The sequence below is a fragment of the Mastigoproctus giganteus genome, chromosome 1 (genome assembly GCF_048544385.1).
Source record: "Mastigoproctus giganteus isolate SK-2022 chromosome 1, ASM4854438v1, whole genome shotgun sequence".
In the NCBI taxonomy this organism is placed as follows: domain Eukaryota; kingdom Metazoa; phylum Arthropoda; class Arachnida; order Uropygi; family Thelyphonidae; genus Mastigoproctus; species Mastigoproctus giganteus.
The window spans coordinates 188,257,621-188,275,967 of NC_143575.1; the positions used below are offsets into that span (position 1 = coordinate 188,257,621).

At 38.6% G+C, this 18,347-nt stretch overlaps 1 protein-coding gene and 1 long non-coding RNA gene across 2 annotated transcripts in view; one reads left to right on the plus strand and one right to left on the minus strand.

The window, feature by feature from the left end:
* LOC150091378 (uncharacterized) overlaps positions 1 to 18,347 on the plus strand; it is a 46,472-nt gene that overhangs the window by 17,967 nt on the left and 10,158 nt on the right. The window contains exon 2 of the long non-coding RNA XR_016547065.1: positions 4,345 to 4,436. This is a non-coding gene — a long non-coding RNA (uncharacterized LOC150091378). The remainder of the gene's footprint in view (positions 1 to 4,344; positions 4,437 to 18,347) is intronic.
* Positions 1 to 18,347, minus strand: part of LOC150091379 (uncharacterized) — a 222,147-nt gene that overhangs the window by 7,197 nt on the left and 196,603 nt on the right. Inside the window, exon 4 of the mRNA XM_090375266.1 lies at positions 4,551 to 5,251. Within this exon, the coding sequence (XP_090231392.1) occupies positions 4,551 to 5,251 (701 nt within the window). The remainder of the gene's footprint in view (positions 1 to 4,550; positions 5,252 to 18,347) is intronic.

Sequence of the window (18,347 nt, forward strand, 5' to 3'; positions counted from 1 at the left end):
TTTGCGCAGGTCATGAAACAAAGGTGCAGAGAACAACAGATTGATGCCCATCTTTGTTTTATTGACTTTTAGAAGGACTTTGATCAAGTCCAACATATCAAGATCCTTGACAAGTCTAGCCTGGACAAAAAGGACATCTGTATAATCAGAAATATCTACTGGAACCAAACAGCATCGGTTGCAGTTGACAGCAGAAAGACAGAAAACATCAACATTGAATGCAGAGTGAGGTAAGGATGTGTACTCTCACCCCTCCTATTTAACACTTACTCGGACGTCATTTTCAAGAGAACATTAGACCGAAGAAATGAGGGAATATTTTTAAATGGTAGTGTTTAATAACTTTCGCTATGTGGATGACACTACTTTGTACATCTAATATGCAGAACTTAGAGACACTCCTCAATTATGTGAATGAGGAAAGCGTAAGACAGAAACCTTCAATGGTGAATGTGAATAGACAGTAAGGGTGTGTACTCTCACCCCCCCCCTTATTTGACATTTACTCAGACATCATTTTCAAGAGAGCATTAGATGGAAGAAATGACACTATACTTTGTAGATCTAATATGCAGGACTTACAGATACTCCTGAATCATGCAAATGAGGAAAGTGAAAGAACGAGCCTCATGATTAATGTCAGCAAGACTAAGTACTTTTGGTACTTAATGAGGTGATACCAGTGACTCTCATGTTAAACAGAAGACTGATAAAGAGTCAAATTCAAATACCTAGATCATGGCTGCTGGATCAATGACAAAAATTAACCTTATATGGAAACAAAAGCAAGGATTGAAATGGCCAGACACCTTAGAATTCATTTGATGAAATATTACTTTTGGTCAGTTTTGCTGTATGGTGACAAGACATGTACATTTGCAAGCCAACATCTCCAAGAAAATAGAAGCATTTGAAATGCAAACATACAGAAAAAAAATGTTGCAGCAAGAGTGACCAATGAGAGTGTCTTGCAGAGAATTGGTAAAACCTGTGAACTGCCAAAAAACGTAAAGAAAAGAAAAATGGTGTAACGTGGTCACCTGATGCAGAACAATAAATATGCACTTCCACAGCTAATTATTGAGGGGAGAAGACTCGTGTCATGGCTAGATAACATCAAGAATCGGAAATGTGCAGAAATTTGCCTTTTAGCCAGTGGGTGGTTGGTTGCTGGAACAAGCTTCCATTTGTCGTGGAAGTTTACAGCTTGAATTCAAGGCAGAACTGGACAAACTGTTGGAGTGAATGGGTGTGTGAAATGGGAAGGTTTTTTTTTGGCTGATGCAGTATAAGCTTCCTTGTTTGCATCATATGCCTCTACTAATGCTAATGTGTATGTGTCTGCAATTCTGCAGAGACATGCTAGGCAGGATCATATGCTGAAAGCCTTGTGGTTTACTCAAGACTTAAAGGAACCTGCAAGACTATAGAGGGGGTATTTTTTTTTTTTTTTATCAGCATGGCTGCACTTGTAGGTAGAAGGAATCTATTTTGAACAGATGGTATTCATTTGAACAAAGATGGTGCAGGAATTTTTGCCAGTATCATTGAGGATACCTCAAGGGTTCAGAGAAACTGCTAGTTAGGGAGAGAAGGGAATATAGATCAGAGTTTACCTAATGATATCGGTTAAAGTAATGCTTGCACTCACTTCAAGAATTCTTGTTTGTTGCCGCAACAGTCTATGTTGGCAAGATGTTCTAAGAGTATCAATGTTTCAAATGAGCAGGACGATAAAGATAGGGAAACAAACCTAAATAACTTCAAGGGGTGGATCAGGGTAGTAAACCATAGAAGACTACTTAGTCTTAATTGGATCTACAGTAATGTCAGAAATATTATCAATAAAATGGCCGAATTTTAACTCATGGTTAGGAAAACTAATGCTGAACTAATAAGGCTAACAGAAATGTGGATGATGCATTTCACTATGGTATGTATAATGCATATAGGGACGATATAAGGGATGGTGGTGTCATGTTTCTTATCAAAAGCAGCCTGAGTGCAAAAAGAGCTTTTGCTGAATCTAAAGTTATATCTGCCAGCATAGAATCTGTGTAGTGTGATTAGTTGGAAGCAAAGGTATAATGAGAATGGGAGTAATCTACAGACCAGAAGATTGTGAAGAGTATGACGAGAGTCTTTATATGCAGATGGAATGGGCAAACAAGTGCAAATGTCTTATTATGGGTGACTCCAATCTGTCCCAGATTTATTGGAATAAGTGGGAGGGAGACTCACCTTGGGGGGAAAAAATTTCTAAATAAACTAGATGATTATTATTTGTAAGCATGTCAGAGATAATACTAGGGATGAGAATATTCTTAACATCATCATTACTCAAGAATTAGATGACATCACAGGGCTTAAAATACAGGAACCATTGGCAGTTAGTGATTGCAGTCATCAGTTGGAAGATGAAAAAAGACGTTACATAGGTAGTTAAAGATTATAGTTAAAGGCATGGGTTTTAATTTCAGATTGAAGAGTGGGGGCAAATACACTTGAATCACGGAATACCTTTAAAACAAAAATCACAGAAGCCATGAATGCATACATGCCATTAAGAAAATGCTGAAATGGATGAATGCAGAGTTGACCAATCAAATAGAGCAGAAAATGATAGTATGGGACAGTTACAGAGTGATGAAATGAACTGAAGCCTACAACAGCTACAAGTTGATTTGTAATAGTACTGCAGATAAAAAAATTGGTCAGGAATTATCAATTTGTGAGCCACATTCTAAAATTGAGCTTACTGAAGACTGGCATCATATATATCCATTAATGATGTTGAGAAGCTGATTCATAGCATGCCAAATCAATAGAAGGTGGTCATCAAAAAAAAAAAAGGACTTGCCATATAAATATTGATAATATGTAGCAAAATGTATTATGTTTGATTCAGTGTTTATTTTTCATATGTGCTATTCATTTTATATTTTGAAGAATTTGTTAAAGTATCATTACATTCAATAATATCCATCTTATTTTCACTCATTCCATTTATAGACCTCTTCAATTTTGTAAACATTAATTTTAATAATATATTAAAATTAATGGGTTCATCTGTAATTTTGAAATCACTAATTTCATAAGACTCAGCCTCATTTGTACAGCCTCTTCCCAGCACAAAGGATCTTTCTTCAGTAAAGACAGATGCAAAGTACTTGTTCAACTCATCTGCAATATCAGTTGGGTTGTCTAAGACTTTCCCACACCCAGTACAGAAGGGTCTGATCTGATTCGTTTTTTTCTTCCTTGTATTCACATACGTGAAAAATTCCATGTCCCCATTCTTTTGCTCTCTTATCCAGTGCTTTCTCATACGCTTCTTGATTAGACCGGGGTTCGAGCCTGTCACTACCAAATACGGAGGATGCGGAAAGGTCAGGAAATGACGACCGCATATCCCGGAGCAGTATGGCCTTGGTTGCTAATGCTCCTAAAAACCAAATAACGACGACAACGCTTCCCATATATCATTTGCTGTTGGTAATATCATCAGTTAGTCCCACTGCATAGAATTTAAAAACTGTCTTGGACTATTGTAGTTACCCTTACAAAATCAAAAGCCTTTCTCTTTACCCCTGACAATAGTTATGTCTTTAATTAAATTTCACATTAGTATACTGTGATCGCTGCTACCCCAAAGGTCTTTTAACTGGAGATTCCTGATGCCTTAAGAATCACTGCTTGATAATCAGATCAAGAGTATTTGCATACTGCTGTAGAAAACAGTCACCGATAAATCTACAAATGTCTTGCTAGTGTGTGTGACCAACCCACAAATTCCAATCAATGTCTGGAAAGTTAAAATCCCCCATTATAAGACATTCTGATTTACTGGCCCACTCTATTTCTCCCTGTAGTTGTTTGGTATACTCATCACAGTTATTTGGCATATAGCACACTGCACTTCTACTTTCATATGTGTTTTTCCAGTGCTTATGTCACACCAAACTGACTCAGCATTGCACTGGTCACCCATGTTGGCTGGATGCACTGCCTTAGATTTAATATGCTTCTTAACTAAATGCATAATCCCACCTCTCTTGTCCTTTCTGTGTACATTTGTACTCCCCATATTCAAATTCAGCATCACTTATGTCTGAGTAACATCATGTCTCCTCTATCTCTGAGGAAGGTACATGGAATCATACTGAAATGTCTGATCTAGTTATTTCAATATTCACTTAAATCTAAAATAAACCAGTTCAGCTAATGCAGAAAAGTGTCTTATTACCTTAATTAATTTCAAAATATGACCACAATACATCTTTGTATTTCTGTTTCTAGAATTATTCATGGATAGAACTTATGTCTGTCCTAAACTTATTTTAGGTTGCAGTGAAGATGGCATTGAAAATAACCCACTGACTGAACCAGGACTCTTACCTCCAGACAGTTCTTACAACACTGACTGTAAACTCCAGGTAATATGTACATATAATTTTTTACTACTTTCTAATATAAATTTTGCTGTTTATTGTGTAATTATTTTTTAATAATTACATAGAAAAGTTTTACCAAATGAAAATGTGGATTACCTGTTATCTGTGTCATGCTGTGTGTTTTCTGATAACATGGAATCTTTGCTCAATGAACTTTCTGAAGGACTGCGAATACCAGGTGGTAAGGAGAGTTGTTGTTGTTGATCAGAATCTACTGATGCTCGTGCACTGCTACTAGCACTCCAGTTGCCACTTGATGACTGTCCATCTTCTCCTTTTGTACCAGAAAAGGTTTGCCTCATTTTTACTGCAACTGTCATAGCTGCTGATAAAGTTGAAATTGGGATATAACTCCTTCCTTTACTTTTACCAACACTTCTCTTTCCATCTTCAATATCTGATTTCTTTTTCAAACTTAACTGTGGATTTTCGTCTCCAATTTTCCCTTTTTTACCTGGTTTCCAGTCTTTTGATACCTTAAGATCAACCGCTTCGTACAAACCAGCAGTGTCTTTTGATGTCTGCAGTTTAGCTGGAGTATTGCTATTATTATTATTTTCTTCGTTTGGATTCTTCTTTTTCTTCTCTGGTCTCCAAAATGGATGCAGTTTCTGTGTAGTCTTTGCTTTAGATGTACTAGAGTCTTCTGTCTGACTTGAACTATTAACATGATCTTTTCCTGAACCAATGTATGATTTTTTAAGAGCTTCTTGTAATTCCTTACTGTCACCTTCAGTGATGGTGTTTCTCCGTTTATCCTTTTGCTTTTTTTTCCTTCTTCTAATGAAAAAATCAACCTGTATTTAAAAAATAAAAAAAAATTTAAAGAAGTTACCAGGTAGCACTCAATAAGTTGCTGTTCAATAGGAAAGAAATAGTTTCAAATAGTTATTCTTTATTTGAACATTATAATGGAAACAACTACAAATAACATTTTTAATAGCATGCATATATTTTAAGTGCACACTGACATACCTTTTTGCCATTAACCCGCCCCCCCCTCCCTCAATAATAAACCCTTTGAACAAATATACTAAAACATTTCATGCTAACAGTGATAATTCCCATTGAAGGTGCGTGCGTGCATGCGCTTCTGAAAAATCCAGGAATTAATAACTGTCCTCTGTGCAAAAAGGTGACTGGAGTAATTATGATGTCCAGTATACCTTCTTGAAAGAAAAGATACTGCATGGTATATAAGTACAGTCATGTTCATAAGTATCACCTTGTGTTTACTCATTGAAAAGCTGTGGAAAAAAATTGGTCAGGAATTATCAAATTGTGAGCCACATTCTAAAACTGAGCTTACTGAATCAACTGTTAAAGACTGGCATCATATATATCCATTAATGATGTTGAGAAGCTGATTCATAGCATGCCAAATCAGTAGAAGGTGGTCATCAAAAAAAAAAAACGACTTGCCATATAAATATTGATAATATGTAGCAAAATGTATTATGTTTGATTCAGTGTTTATTTTTCATATGTGCTATTCATTTTATATTTTGAAGAATTTGTTAAAAGTATCATTACATTCAATAATATCAATCTTATTTTCACTCATTCCATTTATAGATCTCTTCAATTTTGTAAACATTAATTTTAATAATATACAGGGTATATCATAACATGTGGGACCCACTTCAGGGATGGATTTAGGACCTAAAAGCAATAAAAAAAAATGTTCATGTAAACATGGGTCTGATGTTCCCTTGTTTCTGAGTTACAGCCATATTTATGCAATTCTTTTCACAAACTGGATCCATTCAGCTGTTTACAAACAGTGCTCAATATCTCATAGAGAGCTTTGCTGATAGTTATGTAAACAAGATCCCATAGCGTTCAGTTAGTTCTCCTGACAGGGTACTACATCTGGAGATTGTTATTAACATTTTGATACTGCACATTTTCTGTGATAATGGAGGCTCATTCAAATCAAGAGATGGCAGACATGCGTCTCATGTATAGACTTACTAAATGCAGTGCAGCCAAGGCAAGACATCCGTATGCAGAAAACTTACCTAATCATCACGTGCCAAATAAGAAGACCTTTCAGAGAATACATGGGTATTCTCTGAAAGGCCTCTCGTGGAAATCAGATTATTTAAAAACAAGTTTCAGATGGTGGTAAACCCATCAGCACTAGAACAGCAAATCCAGACATCTGGAACTTTTAAGCACGTGAGGAGGTCTATGATGAGGCATATGCAGGCTTCTAGTACACAGCAGTCAATTTGAGCACTTCCTGTAAGCATAAGCAGACAGTTGCTGTAACTCAGAAACAAAGAGAAATCAGACCTATGTTCGCATGAACCTTTTTTTGTTTTGTTTTGAGGTCCTAAATCCACCCCTGAAGTGGGTCCTAAATGTTATGATAACCCTATATATGGAGTATTGAAATCTATATAAATTGTTCTTTCTAGTAATATGTAACATTATATATTTATTCTGAAAAAATATATAATAACAGAATCATTTTTTAAGGCGATGCATTACTTATGAACATGACTGTATCTATGCATTTGTTGTCCCAGGAACGTCTGTCATTCAATTACTTTCTAGAGTGATTTTATTGCCTGCAAAATCACTCACCAAAAGAATGGAAGAGAAGCTGAAAACTACACAGCAAAGAATGGAACGAATTATATTAAGAATCAGACTGTTAGATAAAAAGAGAAACACATGGATTAGGCAGCAAATACAAATAAAGGACATTCTTATCAAAACTAAAGAACTGAAATGGACTTGGTCAGGACACATAGCTCGAAGACATGATAACAGATGGATAAGAAAATAACAGAATGGTACCCAAGAGGAGCTAAAAGAAAACCTGGAAGACAACAGCAGAGATGGACAGATGAAATTCATGAGTTCATGGGTAGTAAATGGATGGCCATTGCACAAAACAGAAGAAACTGGAAAGTTGTTGGAGACCTTCATCCTGCAGTAGATTCAAAATGTCTAATGATGATGGTGATTTTCATCAATATTGGCCCACTCAAGAAAAAGTTTGAGAACTGCTGATCTACGAAATGGGGATTGTTTCCAAAGGTAACAGGTGAAATGCAAGATGATAATGCCAAACGAAAGTTGTTATAAATAGGGCAATAGTAGATGATATGCAACCAGTTTTTCATTTCCACTGCAAGTAGACAGATCAGAGTTTAAGCCCAAATTCAAATAGCTTTTCTTTTAAAGAACTGTGTCTGGTTAGAAGGAATGGAGCATAAAGTTTACTTTCCTACATAATAGTAAGAGTTTGGGGGAAGAATAGTTTAGTAACTTTACCTTTGGTGGAAGTATCCCTCTAGTTTGCCATAAGTTAAGGAACTCATTCCAACAGATGTTCTTCTGCTTTACTTCACTATTTATTCATGTTGATAGTAATGCTGAGAAATTCATTAGGAGTCTTGTGTTTAATTCAATAATAGAGTCCTCTGCAGGCTACATGAAGGTAAAGAGATAAAACTACAGCAAGAATCTGCAGGGCAGTGGCAGACACAATTCTACAGATAATGGTTAGGAGCATGAATCTTTGAAGCATAATTAATTGACTTTATTAACCCTATGGAACTATGCACTAGCCCCATATGTAGCCACAGCCATAAAGGCAGCTGTATAGTATAGATGGGGAATTTATTTTAAAGCTTCAATCCTGCCTGAAATTTTTCATTAATGTGTCAGGCGCCTCCGTAGCCAGGTGGGAAGGAGCAGCAGTGCATAGCACACGCTTCTTGATTAGACCAGGGTTCAAGCCCATCACCACCAAATACGGAGGATGTGGAAAGATCAGGGAATGACCACCGCATATCCCGGAGCAATATGGCCTTAGTTGCTAATGCTCCTAAAAACCAAATAACAAACAAACACTCATTAAATTTATTTTTATCACCAGGTGCTTAATAGGAGAGGAAAAACTTAGACAATCATCTTCGATAATACCTAAAAATTTAATTTCTGGAACAGGAAGGATTTGGGAGTTGTTAATCTTGATTTTCAGTGACCTCCCATTAACACTATCACCAGGTAGTGTTAGTGGGAGAAAATATGTAATTTATTGTGACTGTCCACTTAAAGTTTGGTAAACATTAGCCTTGTGGTCAAGATCAGAATTAGACCGGCTAGAAATGATAATGGTTACGTGATCTAGAAATTACGAATTTTAACCAAATTGTTGAAGGAGCCGCCTCTCTAATATACAATATTCCAAACTAGAGGTCCTAAGATGGAAACTTGGAGAACCTTCAGAGACAGCTCCTGACACTTGTTGGTGCTTGGAAACAATTTTTACCACACGCTCTTGAAAGTAGTTCCATAAACAAAGACATTATTGAAGCGATGAACTCACAATTTGTAGTCAGAAGATGCTCTCCGACCTGAGTGAAACAAATGTGCCTAGAAATTAATGAATGGAAATTTTGATATCTCTTTGTAGCAGACTAAATTAAAAAGAGCATTTTCAAAATAGCTCCCTGGGCAAAAATCCATATTGCTTGAGCGAAGTCAAATTTTCAAGTTCAATAAGTTATTAAGTCTGAGAGCATTCATTCATCTAATAATATACTCATATTTACAAGTAAGACAATCAGCCATTAAGATTTAGTTTCATGGAGATGCTTGTCAGGTTTCTGCTTGATTTTTAGTAATGTTTTTCAAATGAAAAGGAAGGAACCCAACAAGCAGTTATTGAAAAGAAGTAGAATTTGAGGTTAAATTTGTTTAGTAATAAAGTACATTCTCCAAAAGGTCAAGCCCAGAACATTTCTTGGAATGAATTTTTGATATAGCTGTTTTAAGTTCCTCCTCAGTAAAAGGAGTGGTATTTTCTCTAGAAGAATAAAGATGCAGCACAAATATGTGCATGTTTCAGACTCTGTCACAGATACACTGGATGATAATGGCTGTTGATTTTATTTAGGTGCAGTCAGCAAGATAGGTATACATTGAAGTTTATCACCTGAACATCAAGTCACATCATAGTGCCAATTTGATTGACATAAGCAAACAACTTTGGAAATCTACATCAGAGATTTCTATCTCAATGCGTCAAAGGACACAGTTGTCATGGCAAAGCAATTTTCAGCAAATATGTACTTTAGGCATTTGCAATAATAGCATATTGCTCATCTCAGAAAACTGGGTATAATATAGAATACTATTCCAGAAAACCAAGATTTTGCCTCCCAAAGCAGTGCTTTCCAATCTAATAAAACTATGACATGTCCCTCATTAGCAGTCAAAGGTGATGTCATGCCTAGTTTTTAAGATGATTACTGTTAGTAGAATTTGTGCAGGTGTTTATTTCAGTGAAGGCTGCAAAATTTTCCATTGCAAGCAGAGTTGACAACATCCTAATATGCATTACTGGACTTGAGACACCACTCTTTCAGTTTTTTTCAGTAGGCCAAGGAGAGTATCACATATCTAGAATTAATAAAAATATTTGCATATTGACTTTTAAATATGGGATATACCTAAATTTAAAGGCAGTATGCAAATATTCTACTGTAAAACTGGGAGGAGTGGTCTCAATTATCCACTGCTGACTACAACAGCAGAAAATTTATACACTTTGCTATTTGAACATAGATTTGTCACACAGAGCTTAGAAATTTTTAACAGTAGTTATGCAGATACCCCACATAAAGTCATATTTGTTTCTAAGTGCAGTTACCCTTCAAAGCTATAATAAATTGAGGAGAGCAATGTCTCAATTTTCTATTGCCTATGGAAACCAATTGCCATCCAAAGATATGTTGTTAGCTACCTGAGCAGGATCATCAACAATTGATGGGTCAATTGTTGATGATCCTGCTCAGGTAGCTAACAAACTAAATGAATATTTTGCATCGACATTCACACATGAGGAGTTATTCAGCGAGGGGAATGCCAGAGGTGTACGCAACTCTAGCAGTAAGCTACAGAATCTTGAAATAACTGGGAGTAAAGTGGAGGAGAAACTGTTGAAGATAAACACAAGAAAGGCACCCGGGGTGGATGGGATCTATCCAGTTATATTAAAGGAGGCAGCAAAGGAAGTAAGCAAACCCTTAGCCATAATTATGAGAGCTTCCTTGGACTCAGGGGAGGTACCCATAGACTGGAAATGTGCAAATGTGACCCAAATTCACAAAGGAGGATCAAAGGCTGACACAAGTAATTATAGACCTGTGAGCTTAACTTCTGTTCCATGAAAATTAATGGAGGCACTGGTTAAAGAAGCACTGCAGGATCATTTAGACAAGACTTCAGTTATAGCTCAGACACAGCATGGTTTTGTTAAGGGGAAGTCTTGCCTGACCAACTTGATTGGATACTATGATGCAGTCACAAAAGAACTGGATGCAGGGAATAACTTTGATATTATATACTTGGATCTTAGAAAGGCTTTTGATACTGTTGCACATGGAAGACTGCTACACAAATTGGAGCAGTGTGACATTGGAGGCAAATTGCTGCTATGGATAAAGGGGTGGTTGATGGGGAGAAGACAGAGAGTGGTAATCAATGGACACTGCTCATCGTGGACTGATGTTATTAGTGGAGTCCCTCAGGGCTCAGTGTTGGGTCCATTATTGTTTTCTGTATTTATAAATGATATTGATGATGGTATATCGGGCTTAATGTCCAAGTTTGCAGACGATACAAAGGTTGGCAGGGTTGTCAAGGACACTACTGACACTATGCTGCTGCAACAGGATCTGGAAAGGTTGAGCAAATGGGCTGAGAGGTGGCAAATGAAGTTTAACATTGATAAATGTAAAGTACTACACATGGGAAACAGCAACCCCAGAGCAACGTATCAACTCTGTGGTACTACACTGACAGTGGTAGAGAATGAAAGGGACTTGGGGGTGGTTGTGCAGGCAGATATGAAGTTCTCTGAGCAGTCCAGACGGGCTGCAAGAGTAGCTCATGGAGTATTGTCAATGATATACAGGAATTTTTCCAGCAGGGATAAGGAGGTGATTATTCCATTGTATAAGGCGATGGTCAGGCCACACCTGGAGTACTGTATACAGGTCTGGAGACCTCATTTCAAGAAGGATGTAGAGCTGCTGGAACGAGTACAGAGAAGGGCAACAAGATTAGTGAATGGAACAAAGGGGTGCTCTTACGAAGAAAGGCTTAAGTTTTGAAAATTACAGTGTCTGGAGACTAGGCACCAGCAAGGTGATCTGATAGAGGTGTATAAAGCCTTGAATGGTTTAAGCATGCTCAATGCTGATGGGATTCTTCCTCTAGCTCAGAATAATCACCTGAGAGGGCATAAATTCAAATTGAGGAAAGACAGATGTAGGATAGACGTGCGGAAATTTGCCTTTAGCCAGCGGGTGGTTGGTTGGTGGAACAGACTTCCATCCCTTGTGGTGGAGGTTGATAGCCTAAATAAGTTTAAGGCTCAGCTGGACAGGTATTTTGAACGAACAGAGGGGTGAAGTGGAAGTGGGTTTTTTTTTTTTTTTTTTTTGGCTGATGCTGCATAAGCTTGCTTTCTTGCATCAAATGCCTCTACTAATGCTAATGCTAATGTTAGAAATGTATAGACAACAAAACTGCCACAGCATGCCGACATAGTTGATTGGTAGCATTAGCCAATAATCAGGCCCATTAAATAAGAGCCATAGCTCATAGGGTAATTATTAATGAATTATCATCATTACAGTATGAGCAATCACTGTTGACACACATGCTGCATTGAGTAGCTATGGCAACAAGTCCTTTAGTTGTATATAACTTATAGTTTCCATTACAACAGTTTCCCCACCTTTAAAACCTACAGTTTAGAATGCAGTGCTCAGAATAATTTCTGTAGTAGTAATATTGCTTTCCCACTTCATCAGAACACTGCATAATTTTTCCTGTATTAGTCAGTACACCTTACTACCAGCATTGAACTTCAAAAATCCAAAAAAAAGGAAAGGCTCAAATAATGCTAATTTTATGAGATTACACTGTAATATAGTTTAAGAATGAAAATTAATATTAAAAGAAATTAGGGTAAATGATATTAGCACATCTGTTTCCAGTGCTATCGTGAGATATTTTTGTGCCCTAGGCAAATCAAGCATTTGGTGCACCCTTTTAAATAATCCACACAACCACGAAGCACCCCTCCCAAATGACATCCTAGGCATTTGCCTGGATGCCTACCATACCATGACAGCACTGTCTGTTTCAATAAGCAAAACATAGAAAATTATATGTGATCAAAAAATTTGAGGACTGGCATTGTATATAGAAATTGCACCATTGTAGCAACTTGTCACAGCATTTTTGTTGACTTATTTAGACAGTAACACGTTTCATTATATTTTTTGATGAGTGACTTTGTATACCAAATTTTGTTTCACATTGAGGTAAAAGTGCAACAGAAATCCAGGAAATATTAAAAACAGCTTTCAGAGAAGGTGCTGTTGTCATTTGAAGATTGTTCAGTGGTTTCCAAAGTTGAAAGAGAGCCGAGGTTTGAAGGGCAGACAAGGTTTCTCACCTTGGCTGCCCTTCAACTTCAGAAACCAATGTTTCAATCATGTGTTTGCATTGTGGTCAGGAATAAGTCTAGGCAAGCATAATAGGAATTTCATATCTTCAAGACAGGAACTGACTGCTACAAGGTATAGGGAAGAAATCCTCTAATCTTATGTGTTTTTAAGTCTCCCCCCCCCCCAGTTCCTTCTAATGAAGGATAATACTCTTCTCCATAAAGGGCAATTGATGGAGAATGTTTTTCAGAGAATATTTTCTGAATGGAGTAGTCCCAAAGTTTCCAAATCTGAATCCCATTGAACATGTATGAATGCTCTAGGAAGATTGAGTTGTCAGCCATTTCCCAAAAATGAAATCTCTGATTTAAAAACTCATAAAGATGTCTTGGAAGTGTGTACTTCAGCACCACCTAGCACTCCTAAACATCTTATTAACAACATGTGAATGTACTTTTGAGTGCCAGCTGGCTGTCAGGATCAATGTTATTCCTGCTGAGATCCACAGCCTCCTCTGCTCAATACTCTTTGTTTAAGCAAGAGTTAATCTGCACAGTTCAGAAATCACACACTTTAGTCATAAGTTCACACATGGTACTTATATAATAATGTAATATACATCCACACCAAATATCTGACTTCTAATTATTTGCAAACTATTGCATTTCTGTCATCTGTAACTTCTTTAGACTGGCGTTCGGATATGATCATAATTCTTACATCTATGTTTTATGTCAAATCCCATCTTTCAGGAAGATGAGTAGTCGTAATAAGCAAGTTAATATACGTATAAATGTTAAAGAGTATGTATGTGCTCTGTGCAACTGTTTTCATTTTCAGCTCCCTGCCGTAAAAATCATCTTGTAGAACTATATCATGCAAGATGAGGAGAGGACAGATCCCAGAGTTGCAGCCCAGAAAATTAACCCATAGCATTTGTAGTGCCATATGATGCAATAAAGCAAGCTTATACAGCATCAGCCAAAAAACACACTTCTCATTCACCTATCCATTTTATGCCACGCACACATGCATAATCTGAGCAAGTGGAAGGAATTCCATTAACATTGAGCTTGCCCAAACCATTCAAAGCTTTATACACCTCAATCAGATCACTTCGCAAGTGCCTAAGTCTTCAGATGCTGCAATTTGCAGAACTTAAGCCTTTCTTGGTAAGAGCACCCTTTTGTTCCTCTCACCCTTCTCTGTACTTGTTCCAGCAATTCTAGAGGCCTCCATACCTGAATGCAGTACTCGAGATGTGGCCTGACCATTGCATTATACAAAGGGATAATCATCTTCTTATCCCTGCTAGCAAAGTTCCTGTGTATCATTGACAAGATCCCATGAGCTGCTCTGAAAGCTTCATACCTGATGGCACAATTATCCCCAGGTGTTTTTCATTCTCCACTACCCTGAGTGTAGTACTACTGAGCAAAGTACTATATTTGTAGTACAAATGCAGTACTTTGCATTTGTCAATGTTAAACTTCAGTTGCCACTTCTCAGCCTACTGCCCAACTTTTCCAGATCCTGTTGCAGATACGTACCATCACTAACATACAGCATATACATGTTCCCAAACTGTGACTTGCACCCACTGCGAGGAGAAGGAACACAGTTTCAACTCCTGCCCAAACAAGGATAAAGTTTGTGTGAACTGCAGGAACCTGAAGATACCACATACACTCACCCTTCGCAATACAAACTGTCCCACTTAACTGAAAGCCAAGAGCATCCACCAGGAAAGAATCAATTATGGGAACTCTGAATAAAGTATATAACAACAAGAGTCTAAAATTTATGCAAATAAACGCCCAAAGAGCATATGCAGTCACAGGCCAAATCACAAAAAAGGCAGAAGAAGAAAATTGCGATGTTCTACTAATTCAGGAACCCTACACAGTTGCAAATAAAGTCGGAGGATAACCCTTAAGGTACAAAATTGTACAGACAGATGGTGTAATTCCCTGGGCAGCCATCATTGTGCGGAACCCGGACCTAACAATCACCAAAGTCACTCACCTCTGTTCACCTTGGGCTGCCTGCGCCCACATTGTGTCACCTCTGGGAGATATGTTCCTCATCTCCCTCTATTGTCGTCCGGGAAAGGACATAATACCAATAAACCGGTACCTCAACCAAGCGCTAACCGAGCTCCCAACAGACAAAGTACTCATCTCAGCCGACGTAAACTGTCATTTCCCCCCCTTTGGTTCAGCCACACCCAGGAAGGAACACAGGGGGTCCAGAAACAGAGTACACTTGGAAGAATACATCACTGCCAGTGGACTAATAGTCCTGAATCGCCCCAACAACTTACCAACTTTTGCCTCCACCCCCTCTGGTAGGCAACACTGGATGTGACATTAGCTACCAGGTCACTCACCAATTACATCCCGGACTGGGTGGTTCACGAGGAATGGACCACATCAGACCATCGTGCAATTACCTTCACCATTCGGCGAGCCCTGCAGCAGCCACTGATAGCCAACTTCAAGTGGCACAGATTTGAGGCGGATCGTGCCAGATGGGATCAGTTCAAAGAGCAAATCATAATAAATATACAGAACCTACACCAGAATGGTACTCGGACAAGAAATCCTAACACTCATCAGCTTGCAGTGACCAAAGAGATTATAAATGCGGCCAAATTTGTAGGTGGTAGATGACTTTCATCAACTGATGAAATACCACCACTTTGCTTATTGGAGGCTTGAAGTGGTGAAACCCATGTTTAGTCTCTAGAGCAACGTTTCCGGCATCCCCCCCCCCATACTTCTCCTTTAACCCATGCACGGTACTAAGTACTATAGGTTTTGATACCTTTCGTGTTTGGGGTTTTCATTAAAAAAAAAAAAAAAAAAAATCAAGCCATAAAAAATAAAAACCGGAAGAGCGGTGCCACGGTGGTCGAGAGAGTTAGACGCTCTACACAACCAAGTGCAAAGGAGAAGACGAGCCTTCCAGCAGGCAAGGCGTAAAGCCCCCCCCCCCCCCCAGGATGTTGAAACGCTTAAGCAGCAATAATGGAAGACACAAGAAATCGGGCAGCGGAAGAAGCTGTCCTGGGAGCATCTTGTCTCCTCGGTGGGAAACCAGGATCCATTGGGCACCGTGTACACCTTTACAATGAATAAGATGCCACGGGGTGAGGTTGTTACCTCGGTGAGGACACCCCAAGGACATATGATTACCAACTGAAGAGACACAGTTGGTACCATTTTGGACACCATATTCACTCCCCCAAAAGACCAAAATACCCCTGAACAGGAAAAACTCTGCAGCGACAATGATGAGTACATCACTACCGGCCACGAGGCACCCTTCACAATGCTGGACTTTCACCTAGCCATCAGCAAACTGAGAAATAGGAAAATGCTTGGAGAAGACATGATTGAACCTGAGATTGCAAAAAAGGTAGTCAAGTTTGCTCCGGACCTTTTACTAAACCTCTATAATCACTGTTTGGCAATAGGACAATTTCCAACAGATTGGAAGAAAGCTGTTATTAAGCTTCTAATCAAAAACCCCAGCAAACCACCGCACCTACTGGAGTCATATCGACCCATTGCCTTGCTCTCAGTGTTGAGCAAGGTCTTTGAGCAACTCCTCCAAGAAAGAATAGAAAAGTATTACAACTTTGCACAACAACCACAACTGACAAGAATTAGTGACAACCGGCACTGCACACCTGACTTAAACACCAGAGATGAGACAAAAGGAAAGTGATCCCAAGGAAAGGACAATCATACTTGATCAAACACATCAATGTGACAAACGTTTTTTCTTTTTTTTTTTTTTTTTTTAATGAAAACTCCAAACACGAAAAGGTATCAAAACCTATAGTACTTAGTACCATGCATGGGTTGAAAGAGAAGTATGAGGGGAGAGATGCCGGAAACTTTGCTCTAGAAACTAAACATGGGTTTCACCACTTCAAGCCTCCAATAAGCAAAGTGGTGGTATTGCACCAGTTGATCAGAATCATCTACCACCTAGAGACACCTAGAAAATCCGCTGGCTAAAGGCAAATTTCCGCACATCTATTCTACAATTATCTTTCTTCAATTTGAAACTGTGCCCCCTCAGGTTCTTAGTCTGTGCAAGATGAAGAATCCCATCAGCATTCAGCTTGATCAACCTATTCAAGGCCTTATACACCTCAATCAGATCACCTCGCAGGTGCCTACTCTCCAAGTGCTGCAATTTGCAGAACTTAAGCCTTTCTTGGTAAAAGCACCCCTTTGTTCCCCTCACCAATCTCATTGCCCTTCTTTGTACTCATTTTAGCAACTCTACATCCTTCCTAAAATGAGGCCTCCAGACCTGTACAACAAGATTATCACCTCCCTGTCCCTGCTAGGAAAATTCCTATATATATCATTGACAAGACTCCATGACCTGCCTTGGCAACCCGTCTGCACTGCTCAACAAACTTCATATTTGGCTGCACAATTACCCCCAGGTCTTTTTCACTTTCCACTTCCCTGAGTGTAGTACCACCCAGTTGGTACATTCCTCTTCGGTTATTGCTGCCCATATGCAGTACTTTGCATTTGTCAATGTTAAACTCCAATTGCCACTTCTCAGCCCGTTTTCCCAACTTATCTAGATCAAAATGGAGTAGCATACTGTCATTACTGTCATTAATAACCCTGCCAACCTTTGTATCATCTGCAAACTTGGACATTAAACCTGATATACCTTCATCAATATCATTGATAAATAGACAAAACAACAATGGGCCCAACACCGAACCCTGGGGAACTCCACTAATAACATTTGTCCACGAAGAGCAGTGTCCCTTGATTTCCACTCTCTGTTGTCTCCCACTCAACCATCCCTTTATCCATTGTAGCAGCTTACCCTTGACGCCATACCTCTCCAATTTGTACAGCAGTCTTCCATGTGCAACAGTATCAAAAGCTTTCTTGAAATCCAAGTGTATGATATCAAAATTATCTTTGGCATTCAGTTCCTTTGTTACCATATCATAGTAAGCAATCAAATTGGTCAGACAAGACCTCCCTTTGACAAACCCATGCTGCGTCTTAACTATTACTGCGGTCTTGTCTAGATGATCCTGTAATGCTTCTTTAACCAGTGATTCCATTATTTTCTCCAGAACAGCTAAACTAACAGGTCTGTAGTTACTTGTGTCACCTTTTGAACCTCCTTTGCGAATTGGTGATACATTTGCACACCTCTAGTCCATGGGGACCTCCTCTGAGTCCAACGAAGCTCTCATAATTATGGCTAAGGGTTTGCTTACTTCCTTTGCTGCCTCCTTTAATATAACTGGATAGATCCCGTCCACCCCAGATGCATTCCTTATGTTTAACTTCAACAATTTCTCCTCCACTTTGCTCTCAGTTATTACAAAATCGCTTAGCTCCCTGTTAGC